The sequence below is a fragment of the Felis catus genome, chromosome D1 (genome assembly GCF_018350175.1).
Source record: "Felis catus isolate Fca126 chromosome D1, F.catus_Fca126_mat1.0, whole genome shotgun sequence".
In the NCBI taxonomy this organism is placed as follows: Eukaryota; Metazoa; Chordata; class Mammalia; order Carnivora; family Felidae; genus Felis; species Felis catus.
The window spans coordinates 20,984,160-20,999,893 of NC_058377.1; the positions used below are offsets into that span (position 1 = coordinate 20,984,160).

Genomic DNA, 15,734 nt, shown 5'->3' on the forward strand with positions numbered 1-15,734 from the left:
TTTTCAAAAATCACAACTGAATTTTTGTTTGTGATGAACTTGCTTAAATTTTGATCTATCAATGCATGTCTCTGTAAAAGGTTTATCTTTTTTTCCATTTCATTGAGATACAATCCATATACCATTGTTTTTGCCTTCTTAAAAAAAGTTACGTATTCTGGCTGGATGTTGGACACACAGGGTTGCATTAGGTCACATAAGTCTATAATATGCTTTTTTTTTTTTTTTTGCTGAAGTCTTCTGTACACAACGATTTACAATCCTGGGCATACCATTCAAGGACAGCAACAAATATCAGCATCACTTACTCATGGTTGCAAGGGTGCAACTAACTGCTTTCTCAGTCTTGTTAGTGGCTGTGTGTGTGTGTGTGTGTGTGTGTGTGTGTGTATGTGTGTGTGTGGTATGAGGGTGTCCCAGTGTGACCACCCCTCTTCCTGGTACATCACAACCGTGCTAACCATGCCCATACTACAAGAGTTCTAAGCTCAGAGCACCTCATTATCTCCCTAGGCGGGTCTGCCAGGACAGGCTGTGGTGCTGACGTGCTCTTCTCAGTGACTGCGAACAGTCTTCACCTTGTGAGAGCCCTGCAGTTTCCCTGGTTGGGTGAGGCAGATGAGGATGAAGTTAAGGGCAGAAACCACTCATCTCCGTCACATACTCTGACCTTGAATTCCTGTGCTAGCTGACCAGAGAGTATTGGATAGCAGATAGATCAAACCATTTGATGCTGGATTCTTTTACTACAGCTCGTGGCTGCTGGTCATCTGCCCAGGTAGCTGCCTCTCCTACCATCCTAGGGTCTTGGAAATTTAGCTGCACCAAACTACAAACTGCTTTAGGACAGGAGCACCCCACATTGCAGGCTGGGGCCAGTGATGTTTCCGGTGTAAAAGGTAGAAAAGTGAAAATATATTTAAGGAACGTGTCATCATGGGGTTTCAACATATTTCTTTTCCAAATCAGGAAAAAAGTCTAGGGAGGACAAAACACTGTAAAAATACTTAATGTCGAGCTACATAGTTCATACTTGTGGGCTTCCACATATAACGGATGAAATGCTGTATTTGCATCCAAACAAAAACAAATATTGGCTCACATGAGTTTGGAAATAATTTTATGCTCTGTACCTCAATTTTCTATCTCAAAAAAAAAAAAGACTCTCTCTCGGGGAACCTGGGTGGTTCAGTTGGTTAAGCATCTGACTCTTGATTTCAGCTCAGGTCATAATCTCATGGCTCATGGGATCATCGAGCACAGAGTTGAGCTCTGTGCTGATAGCGTGTAGCCTGTTTGGGATTCTCTCTCCCTCTCTCTCTCTGAGCCTTCCCATGGGTGCTCTCTCTCTCTCTCAAATAAAATTAACATAATAATAATAAAGACTTCAAAATACTGTTATGAGGATTAAATGAGATTAAATAGAAGTGGCTTGAGTGACACTGATTCATAATAAATTCTTTTTTTAAGTGTTTATTTATTTTGAAAGAGAAAGGGCGGGGGAAGGGAATTGAGAGAGAGAAAGAGAGAGAGAGAGAGAGAGAGAGAGAGAGGGAATCCCAAGCAGGCTCCATGCTGTCAGCGCAGAGGCTGATGTGGGCTCAATCTCACGAACCGTGAAATCATGACCTGAGCCAAAATCAAGAGTGGGACACTTAACCAACCGAGCCACCCAGGTACTCCTGATTCATTACAAAATCTTAACTAAAGTCCTCAAATTCACCTGGCTGGGGCCACCAGCCAGATAGCGTGATTCTCAGAATTATTCTCTACACAAATTGTTTTCATGATTCCCAGCCACTGAAATAGTATTTTTGAAGATGCATGAATGTTGCTTTCTTTAAATCACCTTAAATTATACATAATAAATTACTGTAGCTAATTGTGGACAATTTAATCATTCTGATTAATTAACTATTTTCATAAATGTGGTACTCCTATGTTTACTATTTTCAAGGAATTTAACTGTAGGAAAATACTTAAAGGGTTAAAATTATAATAAATGAAAAAATATATATAATAAATGAAATTATTCTGGAATAATTCAGAGGCAGAAACAGTAAACAATATTGACCTTGGGATATACTAGATACTTCATAAATTAATCATTTAATTTATTAAATGAACTCTATTGATGTGGGAAACAAAGGCAGAAATTGCAGATAAAATTAAATTTCTGTATAACCTGCAGCCCATTGACAAATACTTGAGGCAGACAGAGTAAAACACTTCTCCAGAACTCCCTACTGTCTTGATGCTAATTCTTTGCTAGAGGGACAAACAGCCTTAGCTTGACAATATCTGGGCCTCCAGGATCCTATGAGTCTTCTTTAGCATATGCAAATCTTACTGGAAACTTCCCCTGGACTTTACTTCCCCCAACTCCATAGTATATAACCAGTGTCTCCTGATGGTCTCTGGGCAGCTCTTTCTGACCACGGGTCCTGTCCCTGTGCTTTAATAAAATCACCTTTTGGCACCAAAGACATCTTCAAGAATTCCTTCTTGGCAATTGGCTCTGGACCCCACGAACCCCACTGTCACCCCAAAATATTCTCAGCATCTGTGAGATAGGTTCTGTTATTATATACATTGAGAAAATAAAGAAGGTTAAATTACTTGGTAAAATTCACACACTAGCAAGGAATATGGTGAAGGAATATGGTTTAATTTCAGACTATCTGGCACTAAAGCCCATTGGTGTTAAATTCTACTATACATTATGATCGCTAATTTCAGGAACTTTCCATTTTGTGAGGAACAGAGCAATGTCAATGAACATCAATAATTACTAGAATCACAAAACAGATTTTTGAATAGTTATGTACATTTTCTATATCCAATGTAGGATTTTTTAGGAAGCTACATTTTCCCTCATTGACTATGAAAAGTGCATTATCTACCCTACCTCCACCTAACTGAGGTTGTAAGTGCTTCATCGCTTGATATCATTCCATCTGTTTATTTACGTATTCCACATTAAGCTGTGGATTCCTCTAGGAAAAATACTGTCATAGCTCTGTAGTAATCTGCTGACATAAATCTTGGTCTGTTTTCTTTAGCATGTTCTCCCTGCTACAGACCTGTTCTATTTCCAAATATTTACTTTTTGAGGGACCCAGCTTCTGATCCGCACTCATAATATTAGACATCATTCTTAGACAGATGCCTTCTTTCCCTCCATGCAGTTCTACCTTCTTTGTTCAAGTCCCTGATAACTTTAGTTCATTTGATCTTTCCATTTGGAGTTAAAGCTATTACATCAAACTTCGCATATCCAAACCAAAACTTTTTTTTGCCTCTTCTTCAACATTTGTCTCTCTGTGGTATGATTGGCAACATAAAAGCTACCCCGAAACTCGAAGGTTTTCCTATAGCCTCTGCTCATATATTTATTCATGAAATTGAAAAAGGGGTAAGAGAAGAAATGGAGAAAGATGATGGAGGAAAGATGGCATGAGAAAGCTCTGAAAAATAAAGAAAAAATGTTGGATAATTTTAATATTCAATAATGAATCATTTACATTATCAAATAATAACTGGGACAACCTTATTTTGTAAATATTTCATTGTTTTGTGATTATGCCCCAAGAGCTATTAGGACTGTTTTTAAAAGGGGGGAAATGAAAAAAAGAATAAAATACTGGAAAATTGGTGTTTGCATTCCACATAACGAATAATGAAATCTGAGCAAATTTCTCATCACATTGACCCACATTCTGATGTATCCTCTTAGGTTTTTCCTCAAAATAGCAGCTCTGCAGTATTGAACTTGTGTATTGAGGCTCATTCTTAGTGATGCCATTGCACTGCTAACCTGAATTTTTAAAATATTGTTTGGTAATAGCATGATTTGTCTGATTGATTCCTTGAAGCTATATTTTCTGAGTTTACTGGTAGTTGAACATGGTCTCTATTATAGAAGTAGCAGCTCAGTTGGAAGAAGTAAATAACTAATATAGAAAGAATCTTGCTCAAATCTGGAATAAACAGGGTGACTTTTTAATCAATAAATCAATTAATTAATTTTGAGAGAGAGAGAGAGTGACTTTTTAATCAATAAATCAATTAATTAATTTTGAGAGAGAGAGAGAGAGAAAAGCACGAGTAGGGGAGGGGCAGAGAGAGAGAGGCTCCACACTGTCAGTGTGGAACCCGATGTGGGGCTCGAACTCATGAAACACAAGATTTTGACCTGAGCAGAAGTCAGATGCTTAACCAACTGAGCCAGCCGGGTGCCCCAGGTGACTTTTTAAAATTATTCCTATGCTGATACTTGTTCATTCAGTCATGCTTTTTCAAATAATTAATCAATGCCATAAGTCCTTCGACAATTTAAGTGACTTCTATATTTAAGGCGCAGGGAATACAGTGTTAAGACAGAATCTGTGCTCCAGAACTCCAGAGTCCAATGGGCAACACATAAGTAAACAAATGAATCTTACAGTGTCCTAAAGTATATATGAGGTGCTACAGTAAACTACATGGCATCTAACACAGATTAGGTAGTAGATTGAATTACCAGGTGAAAATAAAGAAAATTACGTGTACAGGTAACAAAAGCTTGCTTCAACCACACAACTCATAATAATTACTACATACAGTGTATGAATAATACAAGCTTTCTATTCCTTCCTATATCTCAAATAGTCCTTTCAGGGTAAGTTATTATTGTGTTGTATATTTTTAAGTTACTTATGGTTCTAGTAGTGGTAAAAACTTTCCATTTCTTAATGTCTCCAAGTATCATTATTTCACACTCATTCTTTTTTTTTCAATATACGAAATTTATTGTCAAATTGGTTTCCATTAAACACCCAGTGCTCATCCCAAAAGGTGCCCTCCTCAATACCCATCACCCACCCTTCCCTCCCTCCCACCCCCCATCAACCCTCAGTTTGTTCTCAGTTTTTAACAGTCTCTTAGGCTTTGGCTCTCTCCCACTCTAACCTCTTTTTTTCCCTTCCCCTCCCCCATGGGTTTCTGTTAAGTTTCTCAGGATCCACATAAGAGTGAAACCATATGGTATCTGTCTTTCTCTGTATGGCTTATTTCACTTAGCATCACGCTCTCCAGTTCCATCCACGTTGCTACAAAGGGCCATATTTCATTCTTTCTCATTGCCACGTAGTATTCCATTGTGTATATAAACCACGATTTCTTTATCCATTCATCAGTTGATTGACATTTAGGCTCTTTCCATAATTTGGCTATTGTTGAGAGTGCTGCTATAAACATTGCGGTACAAGTGCCCCTATGTGTCAGCACTCCTGTATCCCTTGGGTAAATTCCTAGTAGTGCTATTGCTGGGTCATAGGGTAGGTCTATTTTTAATTTTTTGAGGAACCTCCACACTGTTTTCCAGAGTGGCTGCACCAATTTGCATTCCCACCAACAGTGCAAGAGGGTTCCCGTTTCTCCACATCCTCTCCAGCATCTGTAGTCTCCTGATTTATTCATTTTGGCCACTCTGACTAGCGTGAGGTGATATCTGAGTGTGGTTTTGATTTGTATTTCCCTGATGAGGAGCGACGTTGAGCATCTTTTCATGTGCCTGTTGGCCATCCAGATGTCTTCTTTAGAGAAGTGTCTGTTCATGTTTCCTGCCCATTTCTTCACTGGGTTATTTGGTTTTCGGGTGTGGAGTTTGGTATTTCACACTCATTCTTGATAATTGCTTAGCATTCAATTATGTTTATTTTTTATTGAAATACAGTTGATACACAATGTTGTATTGGTTTCAGGTGTACAACCTAGTGATTCTGTAGGTTTACACATTATGCTCTGCTCACCATAAGTGTAGCTACCATCTGTCATCACACAGGCTATTACAATATCACACTCACTATATTTCCTATGTTGCACATTTCATCCCCTGACTTCCTCATTCCATCCCTGGAAGCCCTCACCTCCCATTCCCCTTCATCAACTTCACCCACCCCCCCAGCCCCTCTGGCAACTATCAGTTTGTTCTCTGTATTTATTAGCATATAATTCTTGATTGTTACCTCCTCACCTCTTCCCAGCCACTTCTTTGCAGTCTTGGCAGTTTATTTCAATATTTGTTGATTTGTATCATTGCTGAGGCTCAGTCAGCTGTTAAAATATTATTTCATTGAAGAATAACTTACTAATAGCAATTTTCACAAGACCTATATTTTGAAGCTCTTTTGCCAAGTTCATAAGAATTTGGGATTTTTAATATTTTCCTGTTAAATTGACTCTTTTATCTTTATAAAATTCCCTTCATACTCAGCCACAAAATGAATGAAATCTTGTATTCGTGACAACATGGATGGACCTAAAGGGTATTATGCTAAGTGATACAAGTCAGACAGAGAAAGACAAATAACAGGCGATTTCACTTATGTGTGAAATCTAAAAAACAAAACAAACAGCACAAACCAAACAGTAAAACAGAAACAGGCTCTACCAATAGCAAACAGGCTCAAATAGAGAACAAGCTGGTGGTGTCAGAGTGGGGGGCGGGCAGCTGGGGAGTGCGGGGATGAGCAAAGTAGGTGAAGGGGATAAAGAAGTAAAAACTTCCAGTTATAAAATAGTAAGTCATGGGGATTAGAAGTAGAGCATATGCATAATTTTGTATAGTGACAGATGGTGACTCAACTTACCCTGGTGAGCATTTCCTAATGCAGATCATTGTCCAATCACTTAAAACTAATATTGTATGTCGACTACATTTAATAAAAATTTTAAAAAATATCCTTTTTTTCCTACTCTGTTGCTTTCCATTTTTTAATTTCCATTGTTTAAATTTCCATTGCAGTTTCTTATGAACTAGATATGATTAAGAATTTTAAAGCTGTCTGTGATATTTTTATTTTATTTGCCGGGGTTACTGTTTCTGTAATTACTGATATACTTAGGTTTTAGTCGAACATTTTGCTACTTGTTTTCAGTTCATACCTTAAATTCTTTTTTCTTTATTCCTATACTTTTTCTGTCTTCCTTTGTATTAATCAAAGTATTTAATGTATTAATCAAGTTTTTTCATTATTTTATTTGCTTTTTTGTTATTTAAGTATTTTCTTTTTCTATTATCTTTTTATGATATTTAATATAATATTTAATTTTTTAATTTACTTGAATTAGCACTTTTACCACATCCTATATAACCCAAGTCCCTTACAGTCATTTGATTCCATGTAGCATCTTTTATATTTTTTATAAAATATAAATTTTTATTTATTTTATTTATTTTATATTTTGTCCTATATTTTATTTCTAAATATATTATAGGCCTTACAGGACATTATTATTGGTGGTTTATTAATTAATTGATTTGTATTATTATGGTGCTTTAAATAGTCAACAGTGTTTTATATTTACTTATATTTTCCCTTTCCAGTGTTTTTTATTCCTTCTTATACTTTGATCTGGTATCATTTTATTCAATTTTGGAATTTCCTTCAGTAATTTTTATAGTGCACGGTTATATTTTATGCAGTTCATACTCCTTACAGAGGGAGCTTAAGTCTGACAGCTACTTTGTCGTGGCTGCGTAGAAATAATGGTTCCTCTTTTTTGTTTTTAATTTGTAATTTAACTTTTCTCCTTGACTGCTTTGGAAAAAAAAATGATATAAAGGTATAATTTGCATATGTCAAATGTATCCATTTTAGGCCCCCAGTTTGATGTTTTAACAAACGTTGGTTACTTCCACAATCAAGGTAAAAACCTTCCCATCACCACAGTTGAATACCTGTGTCCTTTCTGTTATTCCAACCTGAGACCAATTGACTTGCTTTCTCTCACTACAGGTTAGATCTGTTTTTTTGAGTTTCCTACAATGTAATCGTATGGTACATACACTTTTGTGACTGGCTTCTTCCGCTCATCCTTCTTTTCCTCACTCATTGGTGTGTTTGTGCCTATTAATAATTCATTCCTTGCTGAATGGTAGTCTATTGTGTAAATATGTCACAATTTATCACCTATTGTTTAACATTTGTTTTGCTTCCAGTTTGGGCATATTATTTATAAAAATGCTATATAGATTCATTTTCAAGTATTTGTGTGGACATAAGTTTTCAATTCTCTTGAGCAAACATCAGATTGTGGGGGCGCCTGGGTGGCACAGTCGATTAAGCGTCCGACTTCAGCCAGGTCACGATCTCGCGGTCCGTGAGTTCGAGCCCCGCGTCAGGCTCTGGGCTGATGGCTTGGAGCCTGTTTCCGATTCTGTGTCTCCCTCTCTCTCTCTCTGCCCCTCCCCCGTTCATGCTCTGTCTCTCTCTGTCCCAAAAATAAATAAAAAAACGTTGAAAAAAAATTAAAAAAAAATAAACCAATAAAAAAAAAGAGTAAAAAAAAAACAAAAAAACCCATCAGATTGTGGAATTGCTAAGTAAAAAGGCAAGTCAAATTACAAGTGGATGTTTAATACCTTAAGAAACTGATTGTTCTGCAAACTGATTATATCATTTTATATATCCACTAGCATTACTGATATTTGACATTGTCAGGTTTTTAAAAAATTGATCCATTTGATTAAGTGTGGTAGTATCTTATTATGGTTTAATTTAGATATCACTGCTGATTAATAATGTTGAGTACTTTTTCATCTTTCTATTGGCCACTCACGTATTTCATCTGCAAAGTGTGTGGCTGAATCTTATGCCTGTTTCTCATTGGGTTATTTGTTTTTGCTAATTGATTTGTGAGATATCTTTACACATTTTGGATATAAATTTTTTCTTTGACATATGCATTACTAATATGCATATCAGTGTGTATCTTGCCTACTCATGCCCTTTTAATATCATCTGGAGAACACAGTTTTTATTTAATTTTAATAAATCTAATTTTTATTTACTTTTATGGTGCATGCTCTTATGTCTTTTCTAAGAAATTTGTAAGTGCTTCATATTTACAAAGGTTTTCTCATGATTTTTGCCCTACAAATGTAATAGTTGTAGCATTTACATTAAAGCTAATAATCCAATTTAAGATAACTGTTGTATATACAGGAAAGTAGTATTCAAAGGTCAGTATTTGTTGATGGGTAGATAGCATCATTTGTTGAAAGCACTACTTTATCCCTTTTTAAGTGTTTTGGCAGATTTGATTTAAGGTCAACTGAGTGATGTTAATTTAGCCATTCTGACAGATGTAAGGTTGTATCTCATCATGATTTTGATTTGTATTTCCCTTATGGTGAGGGATGTTGAGTATCACAAGAAACTACAGGTGTTGGTGAGGATGCAGAGAAAGGAGAATGTCTTGCACTGCGGGTGGGAATGCACACTGGTGCAGCCACTCTGAAGAACAGTATGGAGCGTCCTCAAAAAAAACTAAAATTAGAACTACCCTATGACCCAGCAATTGCACTACTAGGAATTTATCTGAAGGATACAAAAATACAGATTTGAAGGGGCACATGCACCCCAATGTTTATAGCAGCATTATCAACAATAGCCAAACTATGGAAAGAGCCCAAATGTCCATCAACTGATGAATGGAAAAGGAGATGTGGTGTATATACATATATATGTATGTATGTGTGTGTGTGTATATATATATATATATATATATATATATATATATATGTATGTGTGTGTGTATATACACACACACACACACAATGGAATATTACTGGACTATTACTCAGCCATCAAAAAGAATGAATGGAATCTTGCCATTTGCAACAATGTGGATGGATCTGGAATGTATCATAACAAGCAAAATAAATCAATCAGAGAAAGATAGATACTATATGATTTTGCTCATATGTGAAATTTAAGAAACAAAACAGATGAACGTGTGGGAAAGGTGGGGGGAAAAGAAAAGAGGGAAATAAACCACAAGAGACTCTTAATGATAGAGAACAAACTGGGGGGTTGATGGAGGGAGGTGGGTGGGAGATGGGCTAGAGGAATGATGGGTATTAAGGAGGGCACTTGATGTGATGAGCGCTGGGTGTTGTACGTAAGTGATGAATCACTGAATTCTACTCCTGAAATCAATATTGCATTGTATATTAACTACCTAGAATTTAAATTAAAAAGTGTTTAAAAAAATCAACTGAGTGATATGTATGGGTCTGGAGTCCTTTTCTTCTCCGTTGATCTGTATGTCAATACTTATGCCAATTGTGCATGCTCTAGATTACTATGATTTACAATGCTTATCACTATACCTTTAAACACACAGGTTGTATGTTTCTGTGGCTACTATGTGCACTATGTGCCTACTATGTACACCTTCATCCCGCAAACCTTCCAGCTCCCCCTTCCTGATTCAAATTACAGCTTTTGACTTCATTTCTTTCTAATCTCCTTCAAATATGCTCTTGATGCGATGTAAATGTAATTTCCATAGCAGAATAGTTCAATAGCATTTGGGAACTGGAAGAACACAGTTTGGCCCTTTATCCTCTGGTATCTCCCAGGACCATGCCATCAAGAAGCAGCTGTTCTTGTAAGTACTATCTCCAGTTCTCTTTAAATTTACAATCTCTACAAAGGTCTTTGGGTATTATTGTGTGAGATAACTCTGTAAGCTTCAACAACAGATTTGTACAGGTCTCCCAGGCTATCTTTCTTGGGTTTGCTTTGGAAAAGTAAGAAAGGTGGCGGTTACCCTTTCCTGATCTGGCCCCTCCTTATGTTGCCCATTGAATGGGAGGCGGTTCCTTCTCCACATTTAGGGAATGGATGTTTAAGGCCAGAACAAACCACAGAATGTAGTGAACAACCCTTCTACTTACTTAATCTTGTAGGCTTTACCTTCAACTACACTGTCAACCAGATAGTTTTACCTGAAACTTTGTCAGGTACTTAACCCAAATACTTCCAAAATTAGACTTTTTCATTCTACCCTCAGAACGCACTTTTATTACTTCCTCTACTGTGTTATGTCACAACTTCCAAAGCATCCTAACTTCTCCATCGACTTGACCTCCTCACACAATTAGTTACCATTTGCCATCCACTGCACCACTCTCGATTACTGCTGCTTCTGCCTGACCTGGATTGTCAGGAATATGTTTTTCTTTCTTTTCTGAGATACAGTTGAAAAGCCTCTTTAGTTGATCCTTCTCCCCTAAAGCCTGCCTTCCTGCAAACTATCTTCCATGTTGCTACTAATTATAATCTCTAAGTGTAAATGCTATCACATTACTGTTGCATCTGTTGTATTTCAATACCTTTCCAAAATTTGCAAAATGAAAATTCCTTTTTCCTAGGTTGTGTATGAGTTCCTCTAAATGACTTTGTCTAAATTTTCTGACTCCTCTTCTTATGCCCCTATGCTTCTTTTAGTTTATTATTTTTTAAAGTTGATTTATTTATTTATTTTGAGAGAGAGCAAGGGAGGGGCATAGAGAGAGAGGGAGAGAGAGAGAATCCTAAGCAGGCTCCACACCATCAGCACAGGGCCCAAAGGGAGGCTTGAACTCACACACTGTGAGATCATTACCTCAGTCGAAACCAAGAGTTGGACGCTTAACCAACTGACCCACCCAGACACCTCCCGCCCCCCCCCCCCGGACCCATGATTCTCTTATGTTGGGACTATACGCTCCTTGAAAAGGAGGTATGTGTCTGTCTAATCTTGGTGCTCATGGAACATAGCACACAATTGCCACTTAACACATATTTACATGTTGAATGGATAAGTAGGTAGATTCAAGCAGGAAAGAGAAAAAAAGAACATAAAAAAGTTTGTTTTAAATTTGTTTTATCCAACCCTCTAACCATTAGACTACTAACACTTGGTAACTTTATTCAGTGGTCAATTTTTATATTAGCTAAAATTCCTCACATGAGACATCCTTACAGTCTTGGAACTGTTTGGTATCTTTACTGTGGTCGTAGACACTCAAAACTACTCAGGTGTTATAACTGTATGCTATTAGCACACATGTACTCACACACACAGACACACGTACAAATGAAACTGGGAAAATGCGAATGAGATCTGTGGATTAAATCAATGTCAGTATCCTGGTTGTGATACTATGCTATAGTTGTACAAATTGTTGCCATTGGGGGAAACTGAGCAAAGTTATACAACCGATCTCTTCATATTATTTCATACAACTTACGTGATTCTACAATTATTTCAATAACAATTTCAGCTAAAAAATGATGCTGATATTTATCTTATAAATCATTAAACATTTAAATCACTTTCAACATGCTTGTGTTTACTACATATTATAGAATTTTAAATCTTTCATCATATTTCCAAGTGAAAACTATTAATGGGTCTTTTCTTAAACACCCATTATATTTAGGACACTGTTCCCTGGATGATGCTACACTTGTTAGAATTTCTCTCTCACTGGATGATGGCCTTCATCAATACAGACACACATAGCGCTCAGTAAATGTCTTATAACATTTGTGCTATTGTGAGTTAAGTGAAATAGTAGGAATTATAAGAAACTGGAAAGCATCCAAGTGAACCCAGTGGCTGAGGAATTTTGATCTAACTCGTCGTCAGTTTTCTCCTTTGCAAATTTAGTAGGGCTGTAGAATAGGCCATATCGGTCTGGTTTATTGGAATGAACACTAGTAATCAACCTCTTGCATTGGTTTATATAGGTCATGCCTTTATAGATAGTATGGTTTTCTTCTCAGCATGGACGTGTAGCTTATTTGGAACCAGATATACAAACGAGCACAGATGGGCTGTCTTGCTAAAGCGTCTCTGGAAGACAGGTGCCCCAAGTCTGAGGAGTCTCAGAAGTGATCCCTAGTTCTAACAGCTGCCTATCAGTTTTCTCTTCTTCCCTTCTTGGTATGCCAGGCAGTGTTGGCATTAACAGGATTCATGTGACATTTGAATGAAGGATTTATTTTCTGAAAAATTGATTCATGCTATCAATTGAGGTGTATGTTTGAATGACTGCTTTCAAGCTTCATGGCTCAAGTCTTAGCTCCCAGATGGTGTCCAAAGTCCATTGTACACTTTAAGCCAAACAAATGTGAACTAAAGACAACATAACTACATGGGAAGTACCACCTAGGGTCTGCTTTTAAAACTGGGAGGTACTCTCAATATTCTTTGGTAGTATCCTTGTGTCTCTAAGATTATTTTCTTATTTTTCACATATTTGTTATCTGTCCCCTGTTTACTCTCAGAAATAATTTTAAGATTGCTAAAAATAGAAGCTTTGCATTTAAGAGAAAAGACAGTAACTCTGTAAATACAGAACAAAAATCTAGGTAGTTGTATCCATGACCGATTCAGTACAAATAGTGCATGGATTGCATAAGTAGACAAATGTTTACTTTAAAAAATCACTCAAAGTGAAGAAATTAAAGAGTTATACAGTTTTAGTTAACTCATAAATATAAATAAAGCCATTATTAAGGATTAAGTATTTTTGGTGTGATCTTTTGTAATGTAAAAATTTCATCATATATATACTATATTAATGAATTGGAAATATTATATGTGATTATTTCTCAATATAAAGGTTTAAAAATGGAAAAAAGGGATCTTTAGTAAGCTTTGATTTAAATTGCACAAAATAAAATGTAAGTGAATTATCCTGGAGACCAATTCTGGAAAATATTTGTACAGGGGATGGAAGTAAACTACTTTTCTGATAATCTACTTTGTAGAACATGAAAGAGAAGAATAAGCAATCATCATTCCTGCCAGATTATCATCATTAAATGGCTGTTTATACTGGGATTCTGGCAAATAATGTAGAAAGAAATATTAAACTGCATTAAATTTTAATTAAAAAATTAAGATCGAATAATTGAAACAGTCTTTACAAGTGTAATGTTCATGTTGGTGGTTTAATTTAATTCTAAATAAATAAAAAAGAGGGCATCTGGGGGCACCAGTTAAGTGACGGACTCTTCATTGGGCTCAGGTCATGATCTCACTGTTTGTGAGATTGAGCCCCACTTCGGGCTCTGCACTGACAGTATGAAGCTTGCTTCGGATTCTCTCCCTCCCTCTCTGCTCCTCTCTTGCGTGCATGCTCTCTCTCTCTCTTTCAAAATAAATACATAAATATTAAAAAAATAAATAAAAAAGGAGCCAGTCATATCTGGCCTTTCTTCATTATTCGGTGAATACTGACTTACTTCTCACCTTGAACAGAGCTTTCTTCACTTCCTTGTTCCTCAGGGTGTACACCACAGGGTTTAGAAGGGGAGTCAGCACAGTGTAGAAAACTGCCACAATCCTGTCCACAGCATCCTTGGAGCCTGGCCTCAGGTAAACAAAAACACAGGGAACAAAGAAACAAAGGACCACAATGCAGTGGGAGGTACAGGTCTGAAAGGCTCTGCATCTCCCCTCGGAGGTGCGGATCTTCAGGATGGAACAGACGATGGACACATAGGACAGCACTATCAGGAGAAAGCAGCTCAAGGCCACTACTCCGATGTTGACGAAGATCACCCTCTCGTTCATGGACGTGTCTGCACAGGCCAGTCTGAGGATAGGAGGAGCGTCACAGAAATAATGCTGGATCTGGCTGGGCCCACAGTAGGGCAAGCGGAAGGTCAGTGTGGTCTGGACAGCAGAGTGCAGAGAGCCGCTGAGCCACGTGGTGGCGGCCAGGAGGGCACACGCTCTCCCACCCATCAGGCTGGCATACCTGAGCGGCTGACTGATGGCCAGGTAGCGGTCGTAGGACATGACTGTGTAGAGGAAACACTCGGTGCTCCCCAGGAAGTGAAAGGAGTAGAGCTGGGCCACACAGCTGTGAAAGGAGATGGCCCCGCCTCCCGGGGAGACCAAGGTCATCAGCATTTTGGGCACAGTGACGGTGGAGAACCACATGTCGATGAAGGACAAGTTGGCCAGGAAATAGTACATGGGAGTGTGGAGGTGGGAATCCACCGTGATCACCAGCAGGATGAGGAGGTTCCCCACCACAGTGAGTACATAAATCACCAAGAAGATTCCCAAGAGGGGGATGTCCAGTGCTGGTGCATGGGGAAGACCCGTGAGGATGAACGTTGTCACTACGCTCATGTTTCTCATTTCTTCTCCTATATGGAGCTCTGTCCCTACCAAAAGCAAAGCAAGTTCAACATTTACTGAGATCACATTGTGGCAACTTTGTTTTCACTGAATGGAAACACAAGATGTAAATTGTCATGTAAATGTTACATGACATTTTTGCTTTAGGTGGGGCTTTGAGGGGGGTTATCCACTTCCTTATTACTTTACCCAAATCAACCAAATAGAAAAGAGGGGTAAATTGGGTATTGTTTTCTGTAGAATTAGAAAAGTTATACCCAAACCAGCAACTTTGGCACGCTCTCCCATGGATGAGCCTTTATCCAAGCATCTCTCTTTCTTTTTTTCTCTCTAACCATCCCCCTACCCCACACCCCCACAAAAGACACACACACACACAACCACACACTGCCATATATACAGATTCAGTCTCTTTGATCAGAGAATTTCCACTATAAATATACATTTATAAAGAAAGCTTCATCCATAATGGCTGAGAAAGATGCTTTCCTAAAACTCCCTGGTCAGCAGCCAGCTGATGTGTTAGGGAAGAACTCCTAGGATTTAGCATCTCAGTGAACCAGGTTCATCTGTCCTACAGTAAACCATGATCATACTCCCCTCATCATATGTGAAATCTGACACCAAACTAATGCAGTCAGTAATGGTCAGAGTACTATCACTTTCCTCACCTCCTCTTATCCTATATTTATTTCTATTTATAAATTTTTATTATATCTCTCTCTAGGCAATCATCCTCCTTCTGAATTGTAATC

General features: G+C 37.7%; 1 protein-coding gene across 1 annotated transcript; it reads right to left on the bottom strand.

The window, feature by feature from the left end:
- Positions 1 to 14,049: 14,049 nt before the first annotated feature.
- On the bottom strand, positions 14,050 to 14,979 carry LOC101095042 (olfactory receptor 10G9-like). Its single transcript, XM_003992504.1, has one exon. It carries the CDS (start codon positions 14,977 to 14,979, stop codon positions 14,050 to 14,052), a length of 930 nt encoding a protein of 309 aa, XP_003992553.1.
- Between the last annotated feature and the right edge of the window lie 755 nt (positions 14,980 to 15,734).

Coding starts and splice junctions, on each gene's coding strand:
- LOC101095042 (XM_003992504.1), bottom strand. CDS start 14,979: ATGAGAAACATGAGCGTAGTGACAACGTTCATCCTCACGGGTCTTCCC.